Here is a 22,023-nt window from a genome sequence, read left to right as displayed (position 1 = left end):
TGGGCTGACGTCCCTTGCTCCTCTGGGGGGAACTCTCCTGGTTCTCAGCTGCCACACAAAGGTTTGGGGCCAGCCCATTTCGTGTCTCCGCCCCTACCAGTCTCGACGTGGCTTTTTCTTTATATCCTTAGTTATAAAAATCCTGTTCAGACAGACTTCAGATGCTTCTCCAGGTTGATTTTTCTATAATTTAGTTGCAATTTCAATGTGTTCATTGAAGGAAGCAGGCACAGTGTTTCTCTATACCACCATCTTGGATTTCCTCTCCTTAAGATTACTAAGTTTTATTATAAAACCCTGTTTTTTAGATTTAATCCTAGAATTTAATATCTAATCAATTATCATTTAAATTTAAGGGCCCAACAGGGTATTTACAGGTATACGTGATCTTAGACACACACACACACACAAAACAAAAACCTTTAGAGGAAATATGTAATTTTTTAAAAAGGGACTTCCAGTTAAGATGGCAGAGTAAATAAACACAGTGCTCACTTCCTCCCATGACATCAAAATTACAGCTAAATTATAGAACAATCACCCTGGAGAACCATCTGAAGACTAGCTGAATGGAACTCCTATAACTAATATAAAGAAGGATCCACATCAAGACTGGAAAATAAACAATTATGAGAATTAAAAAAATAAAAAACATGCAGATAGTGTCAGAGATATGAGCAGCAAGAATGATTACGAAAAACAATGTTTTAAAAAATCAAGGATCAAAGGATAAAAGAAAAAGTGTGTTCATAACAACCCCAGGAGGAAGATATATTGATATGTTTAAGTAATCAAGGTAGGTAAATAAACATCAATATGTGTAGCAAACACCTGAGACCCTACATTTGTCCCCTCAGTCCCTGGTTTCACCATAGCTATGGAGGCCAGTTCCCGCCTCTTGCTAGTATCCTACCACAAGCATATGCTGCAGGTGGTGCTCCGCTTTCCTGCCTCAGGGTATTTTCTGATGTTTCTGAAGGGACCCTTTGTTTATCACATCCTCAAAAGGGAATTAATGTCTGGGGGGGGGTAAGCTTCAGCCTATGGGGGATGGGATGAATATCTCAGCTTCTCTTTGGCGGGACCATCCTGAGAAGTGTCTACATGGTTCTTCAGAAGGATTGATCCCCTATTGCCTAAGTAATGATTAGCTCATTAATACATTCTTCACGAGCTTTTCTCCCTCTTCCCATAGTCTATCAGTCTACTTCCTGGGATCACCTCCCAAGTAAATCACTCCCACCCAGTTGTACCAAGAACTGTTCTGTGTATGTGTTTGGGGAGTTGGGGGTGGGGTGGGGTGAGGCTCAAACTAAGACAGCAAGCGTTTTTTAAGTTAAAGGCAATCACCATAAGAATAAAGAGAGAATGTGTGCCTATTATACCACAGGAGAAGAGCACACCTATACAACGTACAGGAGGAAAGAAAATAGCAAAAACACAAAAGAACTACAGAAAATATAAAACCTAAACTAGATGACAGAAATAAGTCATAACAAGAGTAATTAGTGTCCAGAAGGAACAGTACACGAATCTCTAAAGCAGGATGATTCTCCTGATACTAAGCCTTCAGATCAGATGCCGCAACCACTTCTTACTTCACCTAAATCTATTACCAAAATGAAACAAAAAGCAGACAACCTGGATTACTTTGGCAATTATAATTATGACAAATTAAAACAAGTCCTTGTCTTAATTTCTCCTAACTGAGAAATTATCATCCATCCATAGAGATAAAATGCCCCATCAAATTGTGATGCATATGGTTCCTTTACGTTTAGGAAAACCCTAAAAAGCCTAAATAAATAAATAAATAAATAAAATGCTTCCTGATATATACTTTAAAAAGTTAAAAGAGGCACCAATAAAACAGATAACAAATACTAGAATATAAAATGTGTCAGAAGATCATTATTTTCAGAATTTACAAAGGAAATAGCTGTAAATCCTACACAACTCTGAAAATCCCTCAAGTACTTCAAGATTTTTTTTTTTTCCCCTAAGAATTGAGAAGAAGGGGAAAGGAAGAAGGTTTATAAAGGATTTCTTTAGAGAAAGTACTATCCACCCCAACCCTTCTCTCTCTTTCAAGAAGGTGGGGTTGATGGGGGAGAGGACTATCATAACCTCCTTCATCTCAACCTAGAAAGAATGGACTTCAGCAAGTCCACTTCAGGGGCTTGATCTGTGTTCCCAGCAATTAGCGGATATTCTGGACTCATCATGCCTGAGAAAGATGCATTGGCTGGGAGCAAGAGGACCAACAAAAAGGAGAGCTTCATTTGGGAGTAACTGTGCTCCCACGGATGGCAAGACAGAGAACGCACAATTTCCTATGGGTAGAGGTGAACGACGTTGAAGCCAGCATGGGGTCATTTTAAATCATGTTCAGTAAGACCACTTACCAGGTAATGAGAGCTTAGCATAAAGGAAGATGAAGATGGAACGCTGACTCCACAAAGGGGCAAAGCAACTGCCAGAATCAAGCATACATTCGCCCAGAAGAAACATCCCCAAGACGGAGAACCTTGTGAGGTATCCAGGATGATTACCTAGAGAATCATCTTTAAACATCTGTCATCCAGAGGGTCCCAATATCAGACAGACATCAACAGCACCTACCACAGGGCTCGTCTCCCAATTTCCTCTCCTTCTAGGCCTAACCCAGGAGAAAAAAGAAAAATCTCTAGCAAGCTAGGAAGAAAGGAAGAGGAAGAAAGCAACCAACATTCCTTTCCCAGACCACAGATACTGGCCTGCTAAAACCCCCAGAAGGGTAAGAGGTTTAATGCTAAATTATGTTTGGAGTTTGATTAATACACAGGACTGGCTATTCTAATTACCAAATTGGTATTATGTTCATGACTACAAATATCTATGGGACAGCTGAGAAAAATTACTTGAGAGTGACCAAAAAATACATGAGTTGCAGGAGTTTTCACAGAGGGTCAAGGAAAGGACTTCACCTCCTCCTAACTGCCTAATCAAATATAAAGGGATGGCAAGGGCCGGCCGGGTGGGGCGCGTTGGTTAGGAGTTGGCTTGGGACGCCAGCACTGAGCAGCAGGGCCCCAGTTCGGATCCCACATGGGGGCCAGTGACGCTACGCCCTCTACAGCCAAGATGGTGAACAACAGCTCGACCTGGAGCTGGGCTGCCGTGAGTCGCTGGCGACAGTGTAGGCTGCAGTGGGGCTGGCCCGCAGCGGGCGTGCGCTTTCGCGAGCTGCTGTGAGCGGCTGTCCCAATGGCGGGCGAGTGACTGCCTCACCTGGGAAGAGCACAATGATAATACCAACATGGGCCAGTGAAATGACGTCCTTCACAACTAGACTGAGGAACAAAAGGACAACAACTTGTCTGTTCCCCTCCCCCAATTCCCCAATAAAATCTTTTTAAAAAATTAAAATAAAGGGATGGTGAAAGACAAAACAAAAGTTGCATTTTGGTTAACTTCATGAGCTGTGACTGTTCAACATACCAACTACTATAAATATGCTTAATTCAAAAATGACCCTATACCGTTATCTTCTCTTTTTCTTTCTTTGACCAGTCGTCTTTAGGACAGTTAATAATGCTTTAATTTCTCTGTTGTAGTCATTTGGACATACATACACCTTTAATATTTAAAAGGAGCAAGTGTTTTCTATCCATATATTTTGCAAAGACCTTTATTTTCCTACTATTCAATCTTCCTTCTATACTACCTACCCTAAGAATCACACTGTTGGAAAAGTTATTTTTCATCATAGATTAACAGTAAACCACCCACAAAGGAATCACTTCTAATAGTTAACAAACTACCCACTTATCCACACACCAGGAATACAGAGATCTGAATAAATTTTTGGTGTCAATTATAAGATTGCCAATAATAAATATTTATTCCTAATTAGTAAGATCATTTAGTATTTCTGAATGCAATTCAGAAAATACTCACCAAGACACATAACGTGTAGAGAGTAATTCTGTCCTCAAATCACTGAAAGACCCTACAGGATGACCTCTAGACTTATTCTGAGTTTAGTTGAGGACCAGCAGCATCAGTGTCACCTGGGAGGCTGCAGAAATGCAGAATCTCAGAGCCACCCACAGATCTACTGAATTAAGAGTCTGCAGTTTAACAAGCTCCCCAGGGTATTTATTTGCACATTAAAATTTAAGAAGCACTGCTCTAGAGAACACAGCATAAAATTTTATAACGGCAAAGACCAATCAGAAACACACAGCTTTATATGCTATTTTAGATATTACTCTAGATTGAAAATGCTTGTCCCTTATTCTCTTTGACACTCTATGTAATCTAAAGCATACAAATTATTCAATGAACCAATCTATCACAGATTACATGTTCACAGAACTTCAAAACAAATCTGAGAGACTTACATAGACTAATACTGTTGTTCCTTAATTCTGGAATTTATTATTGTAATTTATAAATAGCTTCTTGTCCAAAGCTATTTCCAACAATTTATATGCATTTATGTTTGTGAAAATGTGTTTTGTTTTGTTTTAAATAAGGGTTTCCTTCTATGTATGTGCATAATCTCAGATAACAGGTCTCAGTCTATAACCTCATTTCTGTTTTTGCTCATCAGAAACATCTTTTTCTTAGAACAAAATCACAGTAAAAACAAAACAAAAACCATAACACAAATCTAATATTTTATGTTATATGTAACTTTCTAAACTAAGCTACTGCCTAGGGTGGACTTTCTTAAAGCTTAAGAGGAATAATTTGGGATCCTAAAAAGCTTTCTAATATGATCTGTGCCCTGTTCTAACCTATTTACAAGGTCATGTTTCAACATGTCTCACACTATACAATTAATCCAGCATTCCAAGAACATAACAATGCCTTTAAGCAATGGTCTTTGGTATAACAAGTCTTTTAAATAAACTACAAAAATTTTTTAATGAAATATACATTTTTATGCATCTTGAATAATGCATTTCTAGTATATAAATCAGTAAGCATACTTTTATAAAGCATAGTGTTTCTAAATCCATATCTTCCTTAACTCATTCTTCTCAGCTCTTTCCTTCTCTTCCTAGTCTTTATTTCTATTTAATTACATCACTGTTTGAACCTATACTAGTAGCAGCTATTACCTGGTTGCCTACCTGCCATCCAATTCCACTCCCTTCCTGAGAACACCTCTCCCCCTTTGTTTATTAGCCATAAGGTTTAGGCAGACTAAACCTACCCTCTGCTCTAGGGGCAGGCACTCAGTGCACCAAGCCAATTAAGGTAATCACATTCCTCTGACTACTTACTGTAATCTGGTCAAGGGTGGTCTAATCAGATAAAAGCTCTCAAGACTTCTGATCCATTGTTGTGGGAGTTAGGCTCTTTCCCCAAGGATGTGAGTAAACCAAGTAGCTTCTATTGCTGATGGTAGCAGTTTTGCAACCAAGAGGAAAATCAGTTTGAAGAGAAACCCCACAAAGGGAGGGAGGCAAGACAGAAGAATCAATGAGGTTACAGGCAAAACGAACTACAACTGAAAGCTATGCTACTTCCACTTTTCTATTAGACAAGTCAATATACCTTTGTAGTTTAAGCCAGTCTGAAATTGCTTTTCTGTTGTCAGCAACCAAATTCATTCTGATTGAACCCCAAAGGAAAGCATAAAACAATGTTCAATATGCCATTTCTCAAATCTATGTATAATTGCCACTGTTTGTGCCTTAATTCAAATTGGGATGTGATAAATGTTTATTCTTACAATTTAGAACAAAAAGCTGAAACTTACGACTTGTCTCAGTATCCCACCCTCTTTGCTATTTTAACATAGTTGGGCTAAAAAAAAGCTGTATTTTAAGAAAAGCTTTTAATACACATCTATTTATATGCTTAAGATAATTTTATGTTAAAATGTTAAATATAGGAAAATCAAAGCCATTTAAAGTCCAATGAAACAAAGTGGAAAGAAATTTAAACATCACCAATAGTAAATTAAGATGTAAATACTAATAATTATAGGCTCTTTTTAGTTTTTTTTTTCAAAAAATATTGTTTTTGTAGACATATTAAAGAGAAACAGTATGATTTGTAGATACCTAAAAAGTATCAAACAAGACATACACAACAAATTGGATGAGCCAAATTTTAAAAATTAAAAGATAATACTGTTGAATGGTCTGATGGCAAAAACTGAAGAAAGCATTAATACCTTAATTACAGTGGAAATTAAAATATTTTTTAACAACCAGCTCTTTTTTTTTTTTTTAAATTGGGATCCCAAATGATTTACTTAACTGTACTGTTCCAGCATTTTCTCCTTTTTATATAAAAATCAAATAATTTTTGACATTTGACCAAGTTTTGCCTTTTAAGTTAAACTTTATTTTGGAATCATTGTAGACATACAGTTTTGCCTTTTTAAATTAAAGATACATAATGATAAATACATTCTCCAAAAATACGCATACTGGTTAAAAAGTAATACTACCATATCAAATTGTCAAAAGCTTAAAAAGAAATAAACCAACTTATTTTTTTCCTCACAAAAAGAATATATATTTCATGCTGAGAATTTAGAGAAAAAAGTTAGGTAACTAAAAAGAAAATAATGAACATCTCATGCAATCCTACTACTTTTTAGTGTTTCCACCTAGGTTTTTTGTTGATTTTTTTTCCTGTGTGGTTGGGGGGCGGGGGGTGTTGTGGTGGTAATAACCCCACCAAAAAAATACAAATATCCTTTACTCAAGAATAAACTGTATTTTTAGGACCTGTTAAACAACAGCATCAATGCTCATGAAATTCATAATTTGATAAGAATATCTCTATTCTAAGAAGAGCTTCGGGCAGTAAGAACATAATGTCACCTCACATCATGATACAGGTGCTCAAGATCCAAACTGGCATCCACAGGAGGGCAATTATCAAAGCTACTGTAGCTGAGAAGCCTTTAAGGACACAGTAAATAGAGTGAGCAGTAAGGAGAGGTGGCATTATTAGGATGATACATAAGAGGTATATTGCTCTTATTTCTCAAGGAACCAAAATGTTTTCTTAGAGCAAGCAGTGGAAGTCACGTTTCCTTGGTACCAACTCAGAAAGGCAGCTTCTTTGATTGCTTACTTTAGTGCAATTATGTTTTTATTAGACCTCAGTTGCCAATATAAGAAATTCCACATTTTTTAAAATTAAAGTTTATTGGGGTAACAACTGTCAGCAAAGTTACATAGATTTCAGGTGTACAATTCTGTAATACATCATCTATATATCACATTGTGTGTTCACCACCCAGAGTCAGTTCTCCTTCCATCACCATATGTTTGATTCCTTTTTCCCTCATCTACCACCCCCTCCCCCTTACCCTCTGGTAACCACTAAAGTATTGTTTGTGTCTATGAGCTCTGTTTATTCATTTGTTTTTCTTGTTCTTTTGTTGGTTTCAGTTTTATATACCACATATCAGTGAAATCATATGGTTCTCTACTTTTTCTGTCTGACTTATTTTAGCATTATAATCTCAAGATCCACCTATGCTGTCACAAATGGCACTATTTCATCTTTTCTTATGGCAGCATTATATTCCGTTGTGTATATATACCACATCTTCTTCTTTAAGGTTTTATTGAGGAATTGGGGGAGGGGGACAGTGCTGGGAAATTGGGGAAGGGGACCAACCAAGTTGTTGTTCTTCAATCTTCATTGTGGAGGGCGCCAGTCGCCATCTGGCTTCCCATCGGCAGTTCCTGGCCTCTAAGCTCAAGGTGCTGTGTTCAATCTTAGTTGCGGGTGGATATAGCCATCATTCCATGTGGGAGTGGAACCGGCAGCCTTGTTAAGAGCACATGACCTATCCACTGGGCCATCCGGGCGGCAGCTCAGGTCAAGGTGCGTTCAGTCTTAGTTGTGGGTAGGCATAGCCCACCATCAAACAGGCAATCAGCTTGTTACACCATCTGAGTCACCTGTTGGCAGCTCAGCAACAGCTCAGCTCAGGTGCAGTGTCACTGGCTCATGTGGGAATCAAACTGGCGGCCCTGTTGCTCAGAGCTCACGCTCTTAAGTAAACTCTTAACCAACTGAGCCACTTGGCTGGCCCTATCACATCTTCTTTATCCAATCATCTATAGAAGGACATTTTGGTTGTTTTCATGTCTTGGCCACCGTAAATAAAGCTGCAGTGAACATCGTAGCACAAATATCTTTACAGATAAATGTTTTCAGATTTTTTGGGTAGATACCCAAGAGAGGAATTGCTGGGTCATATAGTCATTCTATTCTTAATTTTTTTAGGAACCTCACACTGCCTTCCATAGTGGCTGCACCAATCTGCATTCCCACCAACACTGTATGAGGGTTCCTTTTTCTCCACAGCCTCTTCAACACTTGTTATTATTTGTCTTGTTGATGACAGCTATTCTACTGGTGTGAGGTGATATCTCATTGTGGTTTTTATATGCATTTCTCTGATGATTAGTGATGTTGGCCATTTTTTCAAATGTCTATTGGTCATTTATTTGTATGTCCTCTTCGGAGAAATGTCTATTCAGGTCCTCTGCCCAGGTTTTAATTGAATTGTTTGTTTTTTTGTTGTTGTTGAGTTGTATGAGTTCCTTATATATTTTTTATATTAGCCCCTTATTGGAGGCGTTGTTTGCAAAAATTTTTTCCCATTTGGTTGGCTGCCTCTTTATTTTGTCAATGGCTTCTTTTGCTGTGCAGAAGCTTTTTAGTTTGATATAGTCCCATTCATTTATTTTAGCTTTTACTTCCTTTCCCCTTTGAGGTCAAATTCATAAAATCCTCTTTGAGCCCAAGGTCCATAAATTTAGTACCTACGTTTTGTTCCATGCAGTTTATTGTTTCAGGTCTTATGTTTAGGTCTTTGATCCATTGTGAGTTAATTTTGGTATATGGTGACAGACAGCAGTCTAGTTTCATTCTTTTGCACATGGCTTTCCAATTCTCCCAGCACCATTTATTGAAGAGGATGTCTTTTCTCCATTGTATGTTTTCTGTGTCTTTGTCGAAAATTATCTGTCCATATTTATGTGGGTTTATTTCTGGGTTCTCAATTCTAGTACATTGGTCTGTGTATCTGTTTTTCTGCCAATACCATACTGTTTTGATTACTGTTGCCGTGTAGTACAAGTACAAGCTGAAGTCAGGGAGTGTGATACCTCCAGCATTGTTCTTTTTTCTTAGGATTGCCTTGGCTATTCAGGGTCTTTTGTGGTTCCATACAAATCTGATGATTTTTTTGTTTTATTTCTTTAAAAAATCCCATTGGGGTTTTGATGGGGATTGTATTAAACCTGTATATTACTTTGGGTAATTGGCCATTTTAACTATGTTGATTCTTCCAATCCATGAACATGGAATGTCTTTCCATTTCTTTGTGTCTTCTTCAATTAAAAAAAAAAAGTCTTATAGTTTTCACTGTATACGTCTTTCACATCCTTGGTTAAGTTTATTCCTAGGTATTTTATTCTTTTTGTTGCAATTGCAAAAGGAATTGGTGTTTGTTATTTATTTTCCTGAGATTTCATTGTTAGTATATAGGAATGCAATGGACTTTTGTACATTAATTCCACATTCTCAAAAATAGAAAAAACATGGCATATATTCAAAAGCATCAACAGGCTCTAATGCTACATGGTGCTAGATCAAGCTTTCAGTTATTTTGCTCTCATTACAATCTCCATTGGCAGTGAGTTATAGAAACACTAAAAATGCTGTTTAAATTCCAAAAGAATAGGTCAAAATTCTACATGAACATGTTAATGGTAACTTAGAAATCTAAGCTTTTCTTAAGGAGTTTAATCCCACATTTTAGAGTTTAAAATCTTATACTTGTGGTTCTTTCTTTTTACATGTATCTCACTTCGTTGAACTCCTATAGCACTGAAAAGGCTTTACCCATGCAATTTCACATATGATAACAAAATGTCATCTTATTTGCAGGGACTTTTAGTTTTTATATGTTAGTTTCCCATCTCTGATTATATAGTAATTTCCTTCGGGTCAGAAGTACTCATTTAATGGTTTCTAACTGATTAGATCTGGGAATGCCTATATAAGTCATGTAATTCTAAAGGCAGAGACAAATTGTCTATAGTACGAAGTATTACTGACCACTTAACAAGATTTTTAGAAGAATAATGACCTGGGGTTTTAAACAGTACTTTGAAATTAATTTAAGTATTCTTAAAGAGAAAGCCTTCTATGGGAAACAAAAAAGCAAAGCTTTTTGTTTAGGCAAAAGAACATGCTCCAACAACAAAAAAAACACCCCACAATTTACCTCGATAGTAGGCCTTTGTTATTGCATCAAATTCCTCTTGTCCTGCTGTATCCCATAACATTAGTCTGACATCTTCATCATTAACTCTGAAACAAGAGATGAATTTATTTCATATGGAAAGGAAATGTCTTTAGTAATATGGCTTTGTGTATATCTTTATTTTTCACATCTGGAGATACTAAAACTACATTATTGGTCTCAATCTGAAGAAGTACTTTTAAATATTGATTCCATTACCAACAGTGAAAATAAGGGTAGACGATATTACCCTAAAGCCATAACTTTGCACGTCATTTGGATTTATCTGTCATGTTTTCTCCTCTGACAACAGTCACAGATAGTGGTGGCTCTAAGACTAGCAGTGTTGGAAAAGGGGAGTTCCCTTAGATCAGGGCTTGCTCTCTCCTCTCACTACACCATTCTAATGGGTTCTGGTGCACAAGTGATTGAAAAGGAAGGAAGGAAGCAGTTTACCTGCTTGGTTGCCCTTTACCTGAAAAATGTACTCTATTATGTCATACAGTCCCATGTCTTATTCATGGCAGTTATGTTCTGTAAAGTCAAGGCAAACACTAAATCAGCAAAATCCGAACCATTGCTTTTATGGGAAATACAGGGTTAGATTCCCATGAGCCCCTAGTTCCATTTTCATCAGCTGATCAATGCATAAACTTTTTTTTTGCGTGGTTCTGTTTAAATACATCTTATTTACTACATATTGTTAATTCATTAACATTGAATTCACTGCCTACAGCACTATAACTCATGCCTCAATGAAGCGTATCTAAGACATATTTTCTCTGTAAGACTCAGGCTTTTTTTTTTAAAGATTTTATTGGGGAAATTAGGGGAGGGAAACAGCGTTGGGGAATCTGGGAAGGGAAACAGACAAGTTGCTGTCCTTTTGCTCTTTAGTCTAGTTGTGGAGGATGTCACTTCACTGGCCCATGTTGATATTATCATTGTGCTCTTCCCAGGTGAGGCAGATCAGTCACCGGCCACTGGACGGCCACCTCACGGCGGCTCTTGGCAGCTCACGCCAGCTGCCAGCCACTCATGGTAGCTTACGGCGGCCCACTGCAGCCCCACTGCAGCCTATGCCGTCACCAGCAACTCATGGCAGCCCAGCTCCAGGTAGAGCTGTTGTTCACCATCTTAGCTGTAGAGGGCGCAGCATCACTGGTCCCCATGTGGGATCCGAACCGGGACCCTGCTGCTCAGAGCTGGCGTCCCAAGCCAACTCTTAACAAACGTGCCACTTGGCCAACACTTCAGCACTATGCTTGGGGGCCTTTTTACACAGCAAAATCAACAAAAAGCACAAAGATCAGACAGGACAAACACTAAAAAACTGAAAGACCTTTGTTTACACTATGAGAGATGAAATAAGAAGGAAGAGGGTCGCCTTTTTCCACCTAAGCTAGGAATGTATGTGAAATGGAATTCAAATTTCTGGCTGCTCTGTTTACATCAATGAATGACCACCAAAGCACTGGGATTACTAATTCTGGGGTTACAAATAAACTGTAGCAATAGGTAAATTTGCAAATACAGAATCTACAAATACTGAGAATCAACTGTATACTTAAAATATAAATATGGAATCTACAAATAATGACAATCAACTGTACATTTAAAATACTAATTAGGGGCTAGCCGAGTGGTGAGTTGGTTAAGAGTTGGCTTGGAGCGTGAGTGGCTATGAACCGCCATAAGCGGCCGTCCAATGGCCGGCGAGTGATTGTCTCACCTGGGAAGCGCACAAGGATAATACCAACATGGGCCAGTGAAGTGACACTCTCCACAACTAGACAGACGAACAAAAGGACAGCAACTTGTCTGTTCCTCTCCCCCAATTCCCCAATAAAATCTTTTTAAAAAAACAACAATAATTAGGTTCAGATAACAAGTACAAAAAAATAAATGTCATCAAGACTTAAAATGAATTCTCTTATAATGCCTAATAAAGGAAGCAAATACAAAAATATTTTTAAAAGGTAACAGATATTAATTAAAAATTCAACAATCTTTAAACAATGAACACAGTTATTTTTTATTCTAATGTCTGGACTAGTTAAGTCAGATTTGTTTAATGTTACTTATTTCTGTAATACATTTTAGTTTGTAACCTACAATTTTAAAATATCCTTAAAAGTTCTCAGAACTAATGATAAAAAATGTTACTTTGATATGTTTCAGGATCCAATTGGATTTTCATTTAATCCTCTCAAATTTGCTTTCTCTTATTTCTTTAAAGTAAAAAGAAATTATTAATTTTTTTAACTTCTATACAATCTTGCCCAGTTTTAAAAAGAGAAGAGCCATTCTAAACAAAAGGATCCCATAATATAAGAGATGAAAACTATTCTGAGAGGCAGGTAACTTTCCTTCCAAATAAAATAGTGGATGGAAATCTCATTAGAGTCTAGCATTAGTTTGTGTTTAAGAAGTTCCCAAGGTGCCACCAATAAACATAAAACAGATACAGGATAAAAAGTGAGGAGGGGAGGGGAATAGGAAAAAAAGAAAAAAAATAGGAGAGGAAGGGAAAAGAGATGAAAAGGGGTAAATGATGGAAGGATAAAGGTACACACAGAGGAAGTATGTGAACCACTACCAACTGTCTCATGAGCCACTGACACTAGATGCCTAACCTTGGACTATACTGTAATAGTTACTATTATTCTGATGAAAGTCTTGAACACAGTTCACAAATCAAAACCAAGGGGATAAAATGGCCATGTACATACTGGATTTGTCGCTCCAAAAAGTCTACTCCAATGGTTTTCTTGTAGTCTTTTGTAAAAATGCCTTTGCAATATCGCTGAATCATACTTGATTTTCCAACGGCTCCATTCCCAACAACCACCATCTTGATGGCCACTTCCATATCTTCCTCCAACATTTTTGGAGTTGAAAGGTTTCTGTACCAACTTTAATTCCAGGTGCTCAGATCTCCTTTTTCAAATCTGTGATTTAAAATTAAATTATTTTTTCATTACATAAAAATTGTACAAAGTAAAATAAGCTATAATTGTTTTATCAAGAAATAATTATATTACATTGTAAGAAAGTGTTTCCATGATGGAGGCCCCCACCCACACTGTTTAGATAATGTAAATTCTTTGAAAGGAAGGAAAATATCATCATTCACTTTTGAATCCTTATCAACAGCACAATGTATGACATCCAAGTGTCAATGAATGCCCGGATTACATAGTGTTACCTTTCATAGAGACTAAGGCTATCGATGTTAGAGCTGAGACCTGATTTAAAGTTTTCATTTACTACTTCTGTACTCTTAGTGAAGTTATTGCTTGATCTCTTTGAGCTTCAGGTTCCTGAGGATATTTACAGGATTGTTGATCAATGATACTTATAAAGCACCTAGCATAGTGAAAGTTAAGCATGCAAAAAATGATAGTTTTATACAACATAATAAACCCTTTATAGTTACCACCAAATGGGCAATAAGTACAAAATCCAAGGAAACTGCTTTTCAAACTCATAGATAATAACTAATTACCTAGAAAAGCACCCCAAAGAGAGGTTTTGTATAATAATGTACAACTGTGTGACAGCATTGGGCTCTTAGTTACAGTGCTTTAGTGTTCAGGTTACAATGAATCCTTTACTAATAATCTTATACCATGCATTCTTTCTTTAGAATTCAGTTCAGACTAGTTATTGTTACTCATATAATGATAGTAATAGAATGTGTACTGTTTGCATTTTAGACTGAAAAGAACAAAAAGTCAATTTCTTCATAGTTTTTCTGAAAATTACTAGTTAAGTTCCTGCCAGTTACCTAAACTGAAAATCCATCTATACAACCACTACACGAAGTCTGAAACATGAAGACCATTCCTTGTTTTGTCCCTAATGGAGTTTCAGTAATTGTCCCTAGTGCATGATCAGAGTAATCATCTATCGACATCTGCTGAAGTGTAGGTTCTAGGTCTCCACCTCAGATATAATTCAATGATTAAAAACAAACCAACCAACAAACAAAAAACAAACTTAGACTATCAGAACCAAAGAAAGAATATGGTCATTGCAAAAATATGGGTAAACACAACAGACTTCACTTCTTGAGTGTTCTAAATTGTCTGACAGATGAAACAAAAATTGTAACATTGTCCAATATGGTTTTCAATATATGTAGAGAAAATATTTAAGACATTTAATACAAATGGGAGAGAATAAAGGGATGTAAAGGGAGGTAAGATTTCTATACTTGAATGGGTAAAATGTTGACATCAATAGATTTTGATAAATTACATATACATACACATAATGTAACACCCACAGCAACCACTAAAGGAGTTACACATAGAGATATACTCAAAAACACCACAGATAAAACGAAATTAAATTCTAAAAACAATAAAACTATCAGAATCTAATAGAACTGTCCACACAACAGCAGCAGAATATACTTGTTTTCAAGCACCCACTGAGCATACACCAAGATTGAACATTCTAGGACATAAACTTAAAATAATGAGACCACAATGGAATCAAACTAGAAATCAGTAACAGAAAGACAACAGGAAAATCTCCAAACATTTGGAAACTAAAAACGCAGACTTCTAAACAATCTATGGGCCAAAAAAGAAGCTCAAGAGAAAATTTCAAAAGTAATAGGATTGAATAAAAATGAAAAGACAATATGTCAAAATTTGTGGGACACAGCTAATGTAGTGCTGAGAGGGAAATTTTACAACACTGAATGCTTACCTTAGAAAAGAAGAAAAGTCTCAAATCAATAGTATAAGCTCCCATCTCAAGAAAGCAGAAAAAGAGCAAAATAAACCCAAAGTGAACAAAAGATGGAAATAAAAAAGCAGAAATTAATTAAAATGATACAGAAAAATAAAGAAAATTGATGAAACAAAAATCTAGTTTTTTTAAAACAATAAAATTGATAAACAGAAAAAATGAAGACACAAATTACCAATATCAGGAATGAAATAGGGATATCAATACAGACTCTGCTGACTCAAAAGGATAATACAGGGCAGACCGGGTGGCTCAGTTGGTTAAGAGAGCGAGCTCTGAAAAACAGGGTTGCCAGTTCGGTTCCCACATGGGCCAGTGAACTGCACCCAAGCTGAGCTGCCAACAGGTGGCCGAATGGCTCACCTGGTGAGAGCTAGTGCTCTTAACAAGGCTGCCCGTCGACTCCCGCGTGGGATGGTGGATTGCGTTTCTCCCCACCCCACCCCACAACTAGATTGAAAGCGGCCACTGGACTAGGAGCTGAGCTGGCGCCCTCCACAACTAAGATTGAAGGACAACAACTTGACTTGGAGAAAAACACAATGTTCCCCTTCCCCAATTCCCCAATAAAAAAAAATCTTAAAAACAAAACAAAACAGGATAATACAACAAACAACTCTACACACACAAATCTGACAACTTAGATGAAATGGACCAATTCCCTGAAAAGTATTAATTACCACAACTCCCCCAATATGAAACAGACAATTTGAATAGCCCCATAACTATTAAGGAAACTGAATTTGTAACTTACAAACTCAAAAAGAAATCTCCAAGCTTAGGTGATTTCATTGAAGAATTCTGCCAAACCTTTCAAGAATTAACACCAATGATACACAATCTCTTTCAGAATACAGAGGAGGAAACACTCACTAACTTATTTTATAAAGCCAGCATTACCTTGTTACCAACACCTCACAAAGTCAGCACAAAAAAGAAAACTAGACAACATCCCCTCATGAACCAGATGCAAAAATCCTCAACAAATATTAGTAAATCAAACCCAATAAAAAGAATAACCAGGACCAGTGGGCTTTACTCTGGGAATGCAAGTCTGATTCAAATACTCAAAATCAATCAATATAATCTACCATATTAACAGAATAAAGAAGAAAAACCACATACCATATCAATTAGTGCAGAGGAAATGATGGACAAAATTCAATATCCATTTGTGAGAAAAACTCAGCAAACTAGAAACAGAAGAGGACTTCTTCAACCTGATAAAGGGCATCTATGAAAAAACCCTATGGATAACATCATAATTAATTCTAAAGGACTGATTGTTTCACTCTTTAGGGGAAATGTCCACTCTTAACTTATATTTATCATACAGAAAGTCCTAGCCAGGGCAATAGGCAACACAAATAAATAAAATGTTTACAAATTAGGGAAAAAAAGAAATAAAACTGTCTCTATTAACAGATGATATGATTGTCTATTTAGAAAACTCCAAGGAAAAACTCCAAAAAAAATCCTAGATCTAAGAAGTGAGTTTATAGTAAGGACCCATGATATAAGGGCAACACACAACACTCAACTGTATTTCTCTATCCTAACAATGTACAATTTTAAACCAAACTTTTAAAATGACATTTACAAGAATTCCAAAAATATTAAATACTTTGTTATAAATCTAACAAAACATGTACACGATCTGTATGCTGAAAGCTACAAAACGCTAATGAAATAAAGACCTAAATAAATGGAAAGACATATCATGTTCATAGATTAGAGGACTCAAAGTAAAAATAGCAAGTCTCCCCAAATTGATCTATGGTTTAATGCAATTCCAAAGTACCAGTAGGATGTTTTGTAGAGACAAACTGATTCTAAACTTTATGTGGAAAGGCAAAGGAACCAGAACAGCTAAAACAATTTTGAAAAAATAATTGGAGATATTATGCTACCTGATTTTAAGACACTATACAGCTACATTAATCAAGAAAGTGTGATACTTGCAGAGAGAGAGATACATAAATCAATGCAACAGTACAGAGGGTCCAAAAATAGACCCACACAAATACAGCCAATTGATTTTTGACAAAGGTGCAAAAACAATTCAATGGAGAAAAGACAGTCTTTCAATAAATGGTGATGGAACAATTGGACATTCATATGCAAAAGAAGTTAACCTTCCTCTATACCTCATACTTTATACAAATAATATAAAAAATGGATTAAATGTAAAAGATCTAAATGTAAAACAATAATTTTTAGAGAAAAACTTTTAGATGGTGAAAATCTTCTTGATCTGGGGTTAGGCAGAGTTCTTAGACATGATACCAAAAGATCCACAAAAAGAAAAATTGATAAATTAGACTTCATCAAAATTAAAAACATTTGATCTGTAAAAGACACTGTTAAAAGAATGAAAAGAGGGCTGGCCAAGTGGCGCGTTGGTTAAGAACTGGCTTGGGACGCCAGAGGGCCCCGGTTCGGATCCCACATTTGCGGGCCAGTGACGCTGCCCTTTACAGCTAAGATGCTGAACAACAGCTCAACCTGGAGCGGGACTCCTAAGAGTCACCGGGGACGGCGTAGGCTGCAGCCCCTGCTGCAGTGGGTTGCCATGGGCTACTGTGTGTAGCCAGCAGCCAGCGTGAGCGGCCATCCAGAAGCCCGCGACTGATCTGCCTCGCCCGGGAAGAGTGCAATGATGGTGCCAACTTGTGTGAAGCAACGTCCTCCACAACTAGACTGAAGAACAAAAGGACAGCAACTTGTCTGTACCCCTTCCTCCAATTCCCCAATTCCCCAATAAAAATCTAAAAAAAAAAAAAAAAAAGAATGAAAAGATACGCCACAGACTGGAAGAAAATATTTGCAAAACACATATCTAACAAACAACTTGTATCCAGAACATATAAAGAACACTCAAAATTCAACATAAGTAAGCAAACAACTCAATTAAAAAATGGGCAAAACTCTTGACCAGATAGATACTCACCAAAGATTATATAGGCCAAATAAGCATATGAAAAGACACTCTTTAGCTATTAGTTAAAGACACATTAAAACCACAAGATACCACTACATACCTAGTAGAATGACCACATTTAAAAATACTGACAATACCAAGTGCTAGACAGGATGTGGAGCAACTGGTACTTTCACACATTGCTGATGAAAATGTAAAATGATACACCCGCTCTGGCAATCGGTGTGGCAGTTTCTTATAAAGTTAAATATGCCTTACATGACCCTGCAATCTCACTCCTAGCAATACCCTAGAGAAATGAAAACTTACGTTCACAAAAAAAAACCCCCTGTAACATGAATGTTTATAATAGCACCTCTATTCATAATCATCAAAAACTGGAAATAATCTACATGTCCTTCAGTGAGTGGATGTATAAACTGTGGTACATCCATCTAATGGAACACTACTTAGCAGTAAAAAAGAAATTGTTGCTACATGCAACAACTTGGGGGAATCTCAAAGGCATTATGCTGAAAGAAGTCAGCATCCAAAGGTTACGTATTGCATGATTCCATTTATATGGCATTCTAGAAAAGATGAGTATAGATGGTCACAGACTTACTTTAAGATGGTTCGACTTAACGATTTTTCAACTTTAAGATGGTGTGAAAGCGAGAGGAAATCAGTAGAAATTGTACTTCAGTTTTGAATTTTGACCTTTCCCCAGGCTATTGCTATATGGCATGATACTTGCCCGTGATGGTGGACGGCGGCAGCAGCTCCCAATCAAGGCACAAAATCAGGAGGATAAGCAAGTACCTATTAAATGCATTTCGACTTAAGATATTTTCAACTTACAGTGGGTTTATTAGGACCTAACCCCACCCTAAGTCGAGGAGAATCTGTAGTTGATGGGTTAGGGGAAGGATATAAAAGGCTAGCATAAATTTTTTTGGGGGGTGGTGGTGGTGCTAGAACTGTTCTATACCCTGATTATCGTGGTGGTTACATGACTCTAAAATTCACAGAACTGCACATCTCCAAAAAAGTTAATTTTACTATATGATAATTTAAAAATAATAAATTTAAAGACAAAAAGTGGAATCATATTTTAATACAAGGCAGTGTAACTCTTGTGATGATCAGTCACTACTACTCCATAGACTTAAAGCATTGTATCAACACAACTAAGTTCTTAGAAAATAAGCATAATTCTGAGCACAATAATTAAAACCCTTGACAGTAATGCTTTATGTAAATATTCTTTTCCCCAAATTTAATTTTAAAGATTTTTGCCAACCGATGCAATATAATAAATTAGAAAAGGGTAGGATGCGTTAACTCACCGATGAAAAGGGTTGGTTTTTTTCATCACATCCTGTATTTAAGTCCAGGGGTGATTATATTTACAAACATACTGGAAAACTTTTTAGGTTCAATGCAATTACCTAGGAGATGTTAAGGAGTTACATAAAACCTAGAGAAGTAAAGGGCCCTTTTCAGAGTCTACAGCTACTTCATATTACTCTCTCACACACCCTCAGGTTCCTATGCCTGGGAGCTGCCTAAGGCTCCACGGTTGGAGTGAAGTACTTCTGTGGCAGCTAGTGTCAATGAAATAGTGCAGTCGGGCTCATTCATATTCTAGCTGTCTCTCAGTGAGAAACTAGGGAAGGGTGGGGCCCTGGGGAAGGAGGGAGGCGCCCCTCCGACAGGGAGGACAGGGATCTAAGACCTAAGATCAGAGCTTGGGCTCCTCTTCCCCATCAAACTTACCCCAGGGACATAAAAAGTCCCGAGCTGGCGTCTCGCAGGGCCTGAGTCGCCCCGTCCCTATCTGGGGGCTGGGACTGGGCAAGTAGCCCGCAGCTCCGCCGGGCTAGAGGCGCGGCGCCTCGCCTCCGCTCCACCTCGCTCCTTCCCGCCCAAGGGGCAATTCCAGGCACCCACACCCTGGAAGACGCGACCGCGGGCAGCTGGGAGGGGGCGCCGGGCAGGCGCTGCCGCCCACCTCCACCAGCTGCAACTTGGGTCACGGCGCTCAGAGGCGGGGGAGCGGGCGCTGGGCGGCCAGCGCCGGGGGATGGGAGCCCGGGCCTGGAGGCCCCTGCCCCCCACACCCCTCGGCAGTCCCGGGAGCAGGGCACATCCCGGGACCGCGGGGAGAGGCGGGTCCTTCCCCAGTGGCGCCGGAGGGGCCTCAGCCCCTGCAGAGAGCGAGCGAGTGCAGCGCCGATGCCCGGGCGTACGAGCCGCTACTCACCGTCCCCCGCCGGCCGCCGACCGGCCGCCCCGCGCGACCGGCTCCTCTTGGTCGCGGCGCAACCCCTGCCGCCGTCACCTCCTCCTCTCAGCGCTCCAGCTGCCCTGGCGGTCGGCCCAGATGGCTCGCGCCCTCTTTCGCTCTTTTAAAAACGACTATGATTTTTAAAGGAACTTTATTGGCACTCAAGGCTCAGAGCAAATGGTTCTGCCGCAGCTCCGCCGGGGATGTTGGGACGCGGGAGACTCGACTCCCCTCATCTGTGGACCCGCCGTGCTGCGGAGCATGCGCTGGGCTTGGTCTGCGCATGCTCCGCGGGAGCCCTGTTTCTCTCCGCCCCCCCCCCCAACCCGCTCCACCCCTGTTCTGGTTTGTTGCGGAGAAGGCAGCTGCTCCGAGCTCCTGGTGCCCCGGGAGAGCCGCGGTGTGCAGTGGGGAGACCAGAGGCGGGCAGGAGCTCCTAGATCGCCGATTCTAGTAAAAAGAAATTGACCTACGAAGGTCTGCACAAGTTTTGCTTACACAGTGCTCAGACTTCCAGAGTACTCGAAGGACTTGCCCCGCCTTGGATACATACCTTATTTTCTTGACCGGATGGAATCCAAGTGGTGGAGTGAGCAAAAATGTTGAGCAAAGTCAAGAAAGCACTCAAAGTCCGCACGTTGTGGCTGGACAAAGTAGACGCCTGACATGGTTAATGATTTAGAGAACCAAACCAAAAATTAAAAGGTCCCCTCAAAGGCAATCTGAACTGAACTTCATTTTTTTGTATTTCAAAATAGAATAGATTTTAAAAAAAAAGGAAAATACCTAGTGTTGGCAAGGATGTGACATTAGTAAATGAATTTTTCTACCCTGCTGCTGGAATGTATACTGGAACAACTCTTTTAAAACACAATTTGGCACTGTAGACTAAAGGAGCATACCCTAGGACTCAGCAGTTGCATGTGCACGTATACAGCCAAGAGAAATGTGTTTTTATGGTACATCAACAAACAGGTATCAGAATGTTTACAGCTCCATTTGTTTTAATAGCCCCCAAGTGGAAATAACCCCAAAGACTGTCAACAATATAATCAATTAATAAACACACAGTATCCATATAATGGAATGCTACACAACGAGAATGATCTGCAACTATAGACAACAACATGGATGAACTGCAGAAACATGAAGTTGAGCATAAAAAGTCAGACACAAAAGTGCATTCTAATCCATTTCTGTAAAGCTCAAAAACAGGAAAAGTTATCTGCTAAAAGTTAGGCTACTTGTTACCTTGGCAGAGAAAGGATGGTGATTGGGAGAGGGGCTTTGTTGATCTTGGCGCTAATTACACGTGTGTCTATTTGTGAAAATTCACAGAACTGTACTGTTATACACATTTTTCTGTTTGTGAATTATACTTCATGTGTAATAATCTTTTAAATTAAAACTTAATTAAAAATTTAGAAATTATTTTCTCTATAATTACAATATAATTTATAAATGTAAACATAATGATTATTCAAAACAAAAATAATATCAAGTAGCCAAAGGATTTATCTCTAGGATTTGGTTGGTAGTGTCTTTTAAACTTGAGTAATACCTTGACCCCCTTTAAAAGGAAAGGAAAAACCCCAATTAAGAAATGGGCAAACAACTTGAATAAACATTTCTCCAAAGAAAATATAGGAATGGCTAATAAGTACATGAAAACAGGCTCAATATCACTAGTCATTACGGAAATGCAAATCAAAACTACAATGAGATACTGCCTCACACTTATTAGGGTGACTATTATAAAACAAA

The 22,023-nt window shown here is 38.3% G+C and overlaps 1 protein-coding gene across 4 annotated transcripts in view; it reads right to left on the bottom strand.

Annotated features, from left to right (window-relative positions):
- RAB23 (RAB23, member RAS oncogene family) overlaps nucleotides 1–20,893 on the bottom strand; it is a 28,746-nt gene extending 7,853 nt beyond the window's left edge. Inside the window, exons 1-3 of one of the 4 annotated variants that reach the window (XM_019624595.1) lie at nucleotides 20,813–20,893; nucleotides 13,018–13,236; nucleotides 10,268–10,353 (exon numbers count right to left, since the gene is read on the bottom strand). In XM_019624595.1, coding sequence (XP_019480140.1) covers nucleotides 10,268–10,353; nucleotides 13,018–13,172 — 241 coding nt within the window. In that variant the 5' untranslated portion in view covers nucleotides 13,173–13,236; nucleotides 20,813–20,893. Of the gene's footprint in view, nucleotides 1–10,267; nucleotides 10,354–13,017; nucleotides 13,237–18,726; nucleotides 18,792–19,318; nucleotides 19,411–20,235; nucleotides 20,511–20,812 lie in introns of those variants that run through there. The other 3 variants (XM_019624594.1, XM_019624597.1, XM_019624596.1) reach the window with 3 other exon arrangements.
- Between the last annotated feature and the right edge of the window lie 1,130 nt (nucleotides 20,894–22,023).

Source organism: Hipposideros armiger, unplaced genomic scaffold (genome assembly GCF_001890085.2).
Source record: "Hipposideros armiger isolate ML-2016 unplaced genomic scaffold, ASM189008v1 scaffold_595, whole genome shotgun sequence".
In the NCBI taxonomy this organism is placed as follows: domain Eukaryota; kingdom Metazoa; phylum Chordata; class Mammalia; order Chiroptera; family Hipposideridae; genus Hipposideros; species Hipposideros armiger.
This window is presented reverse-complemented; position numbering and strand designations above follow the sequence as displayed.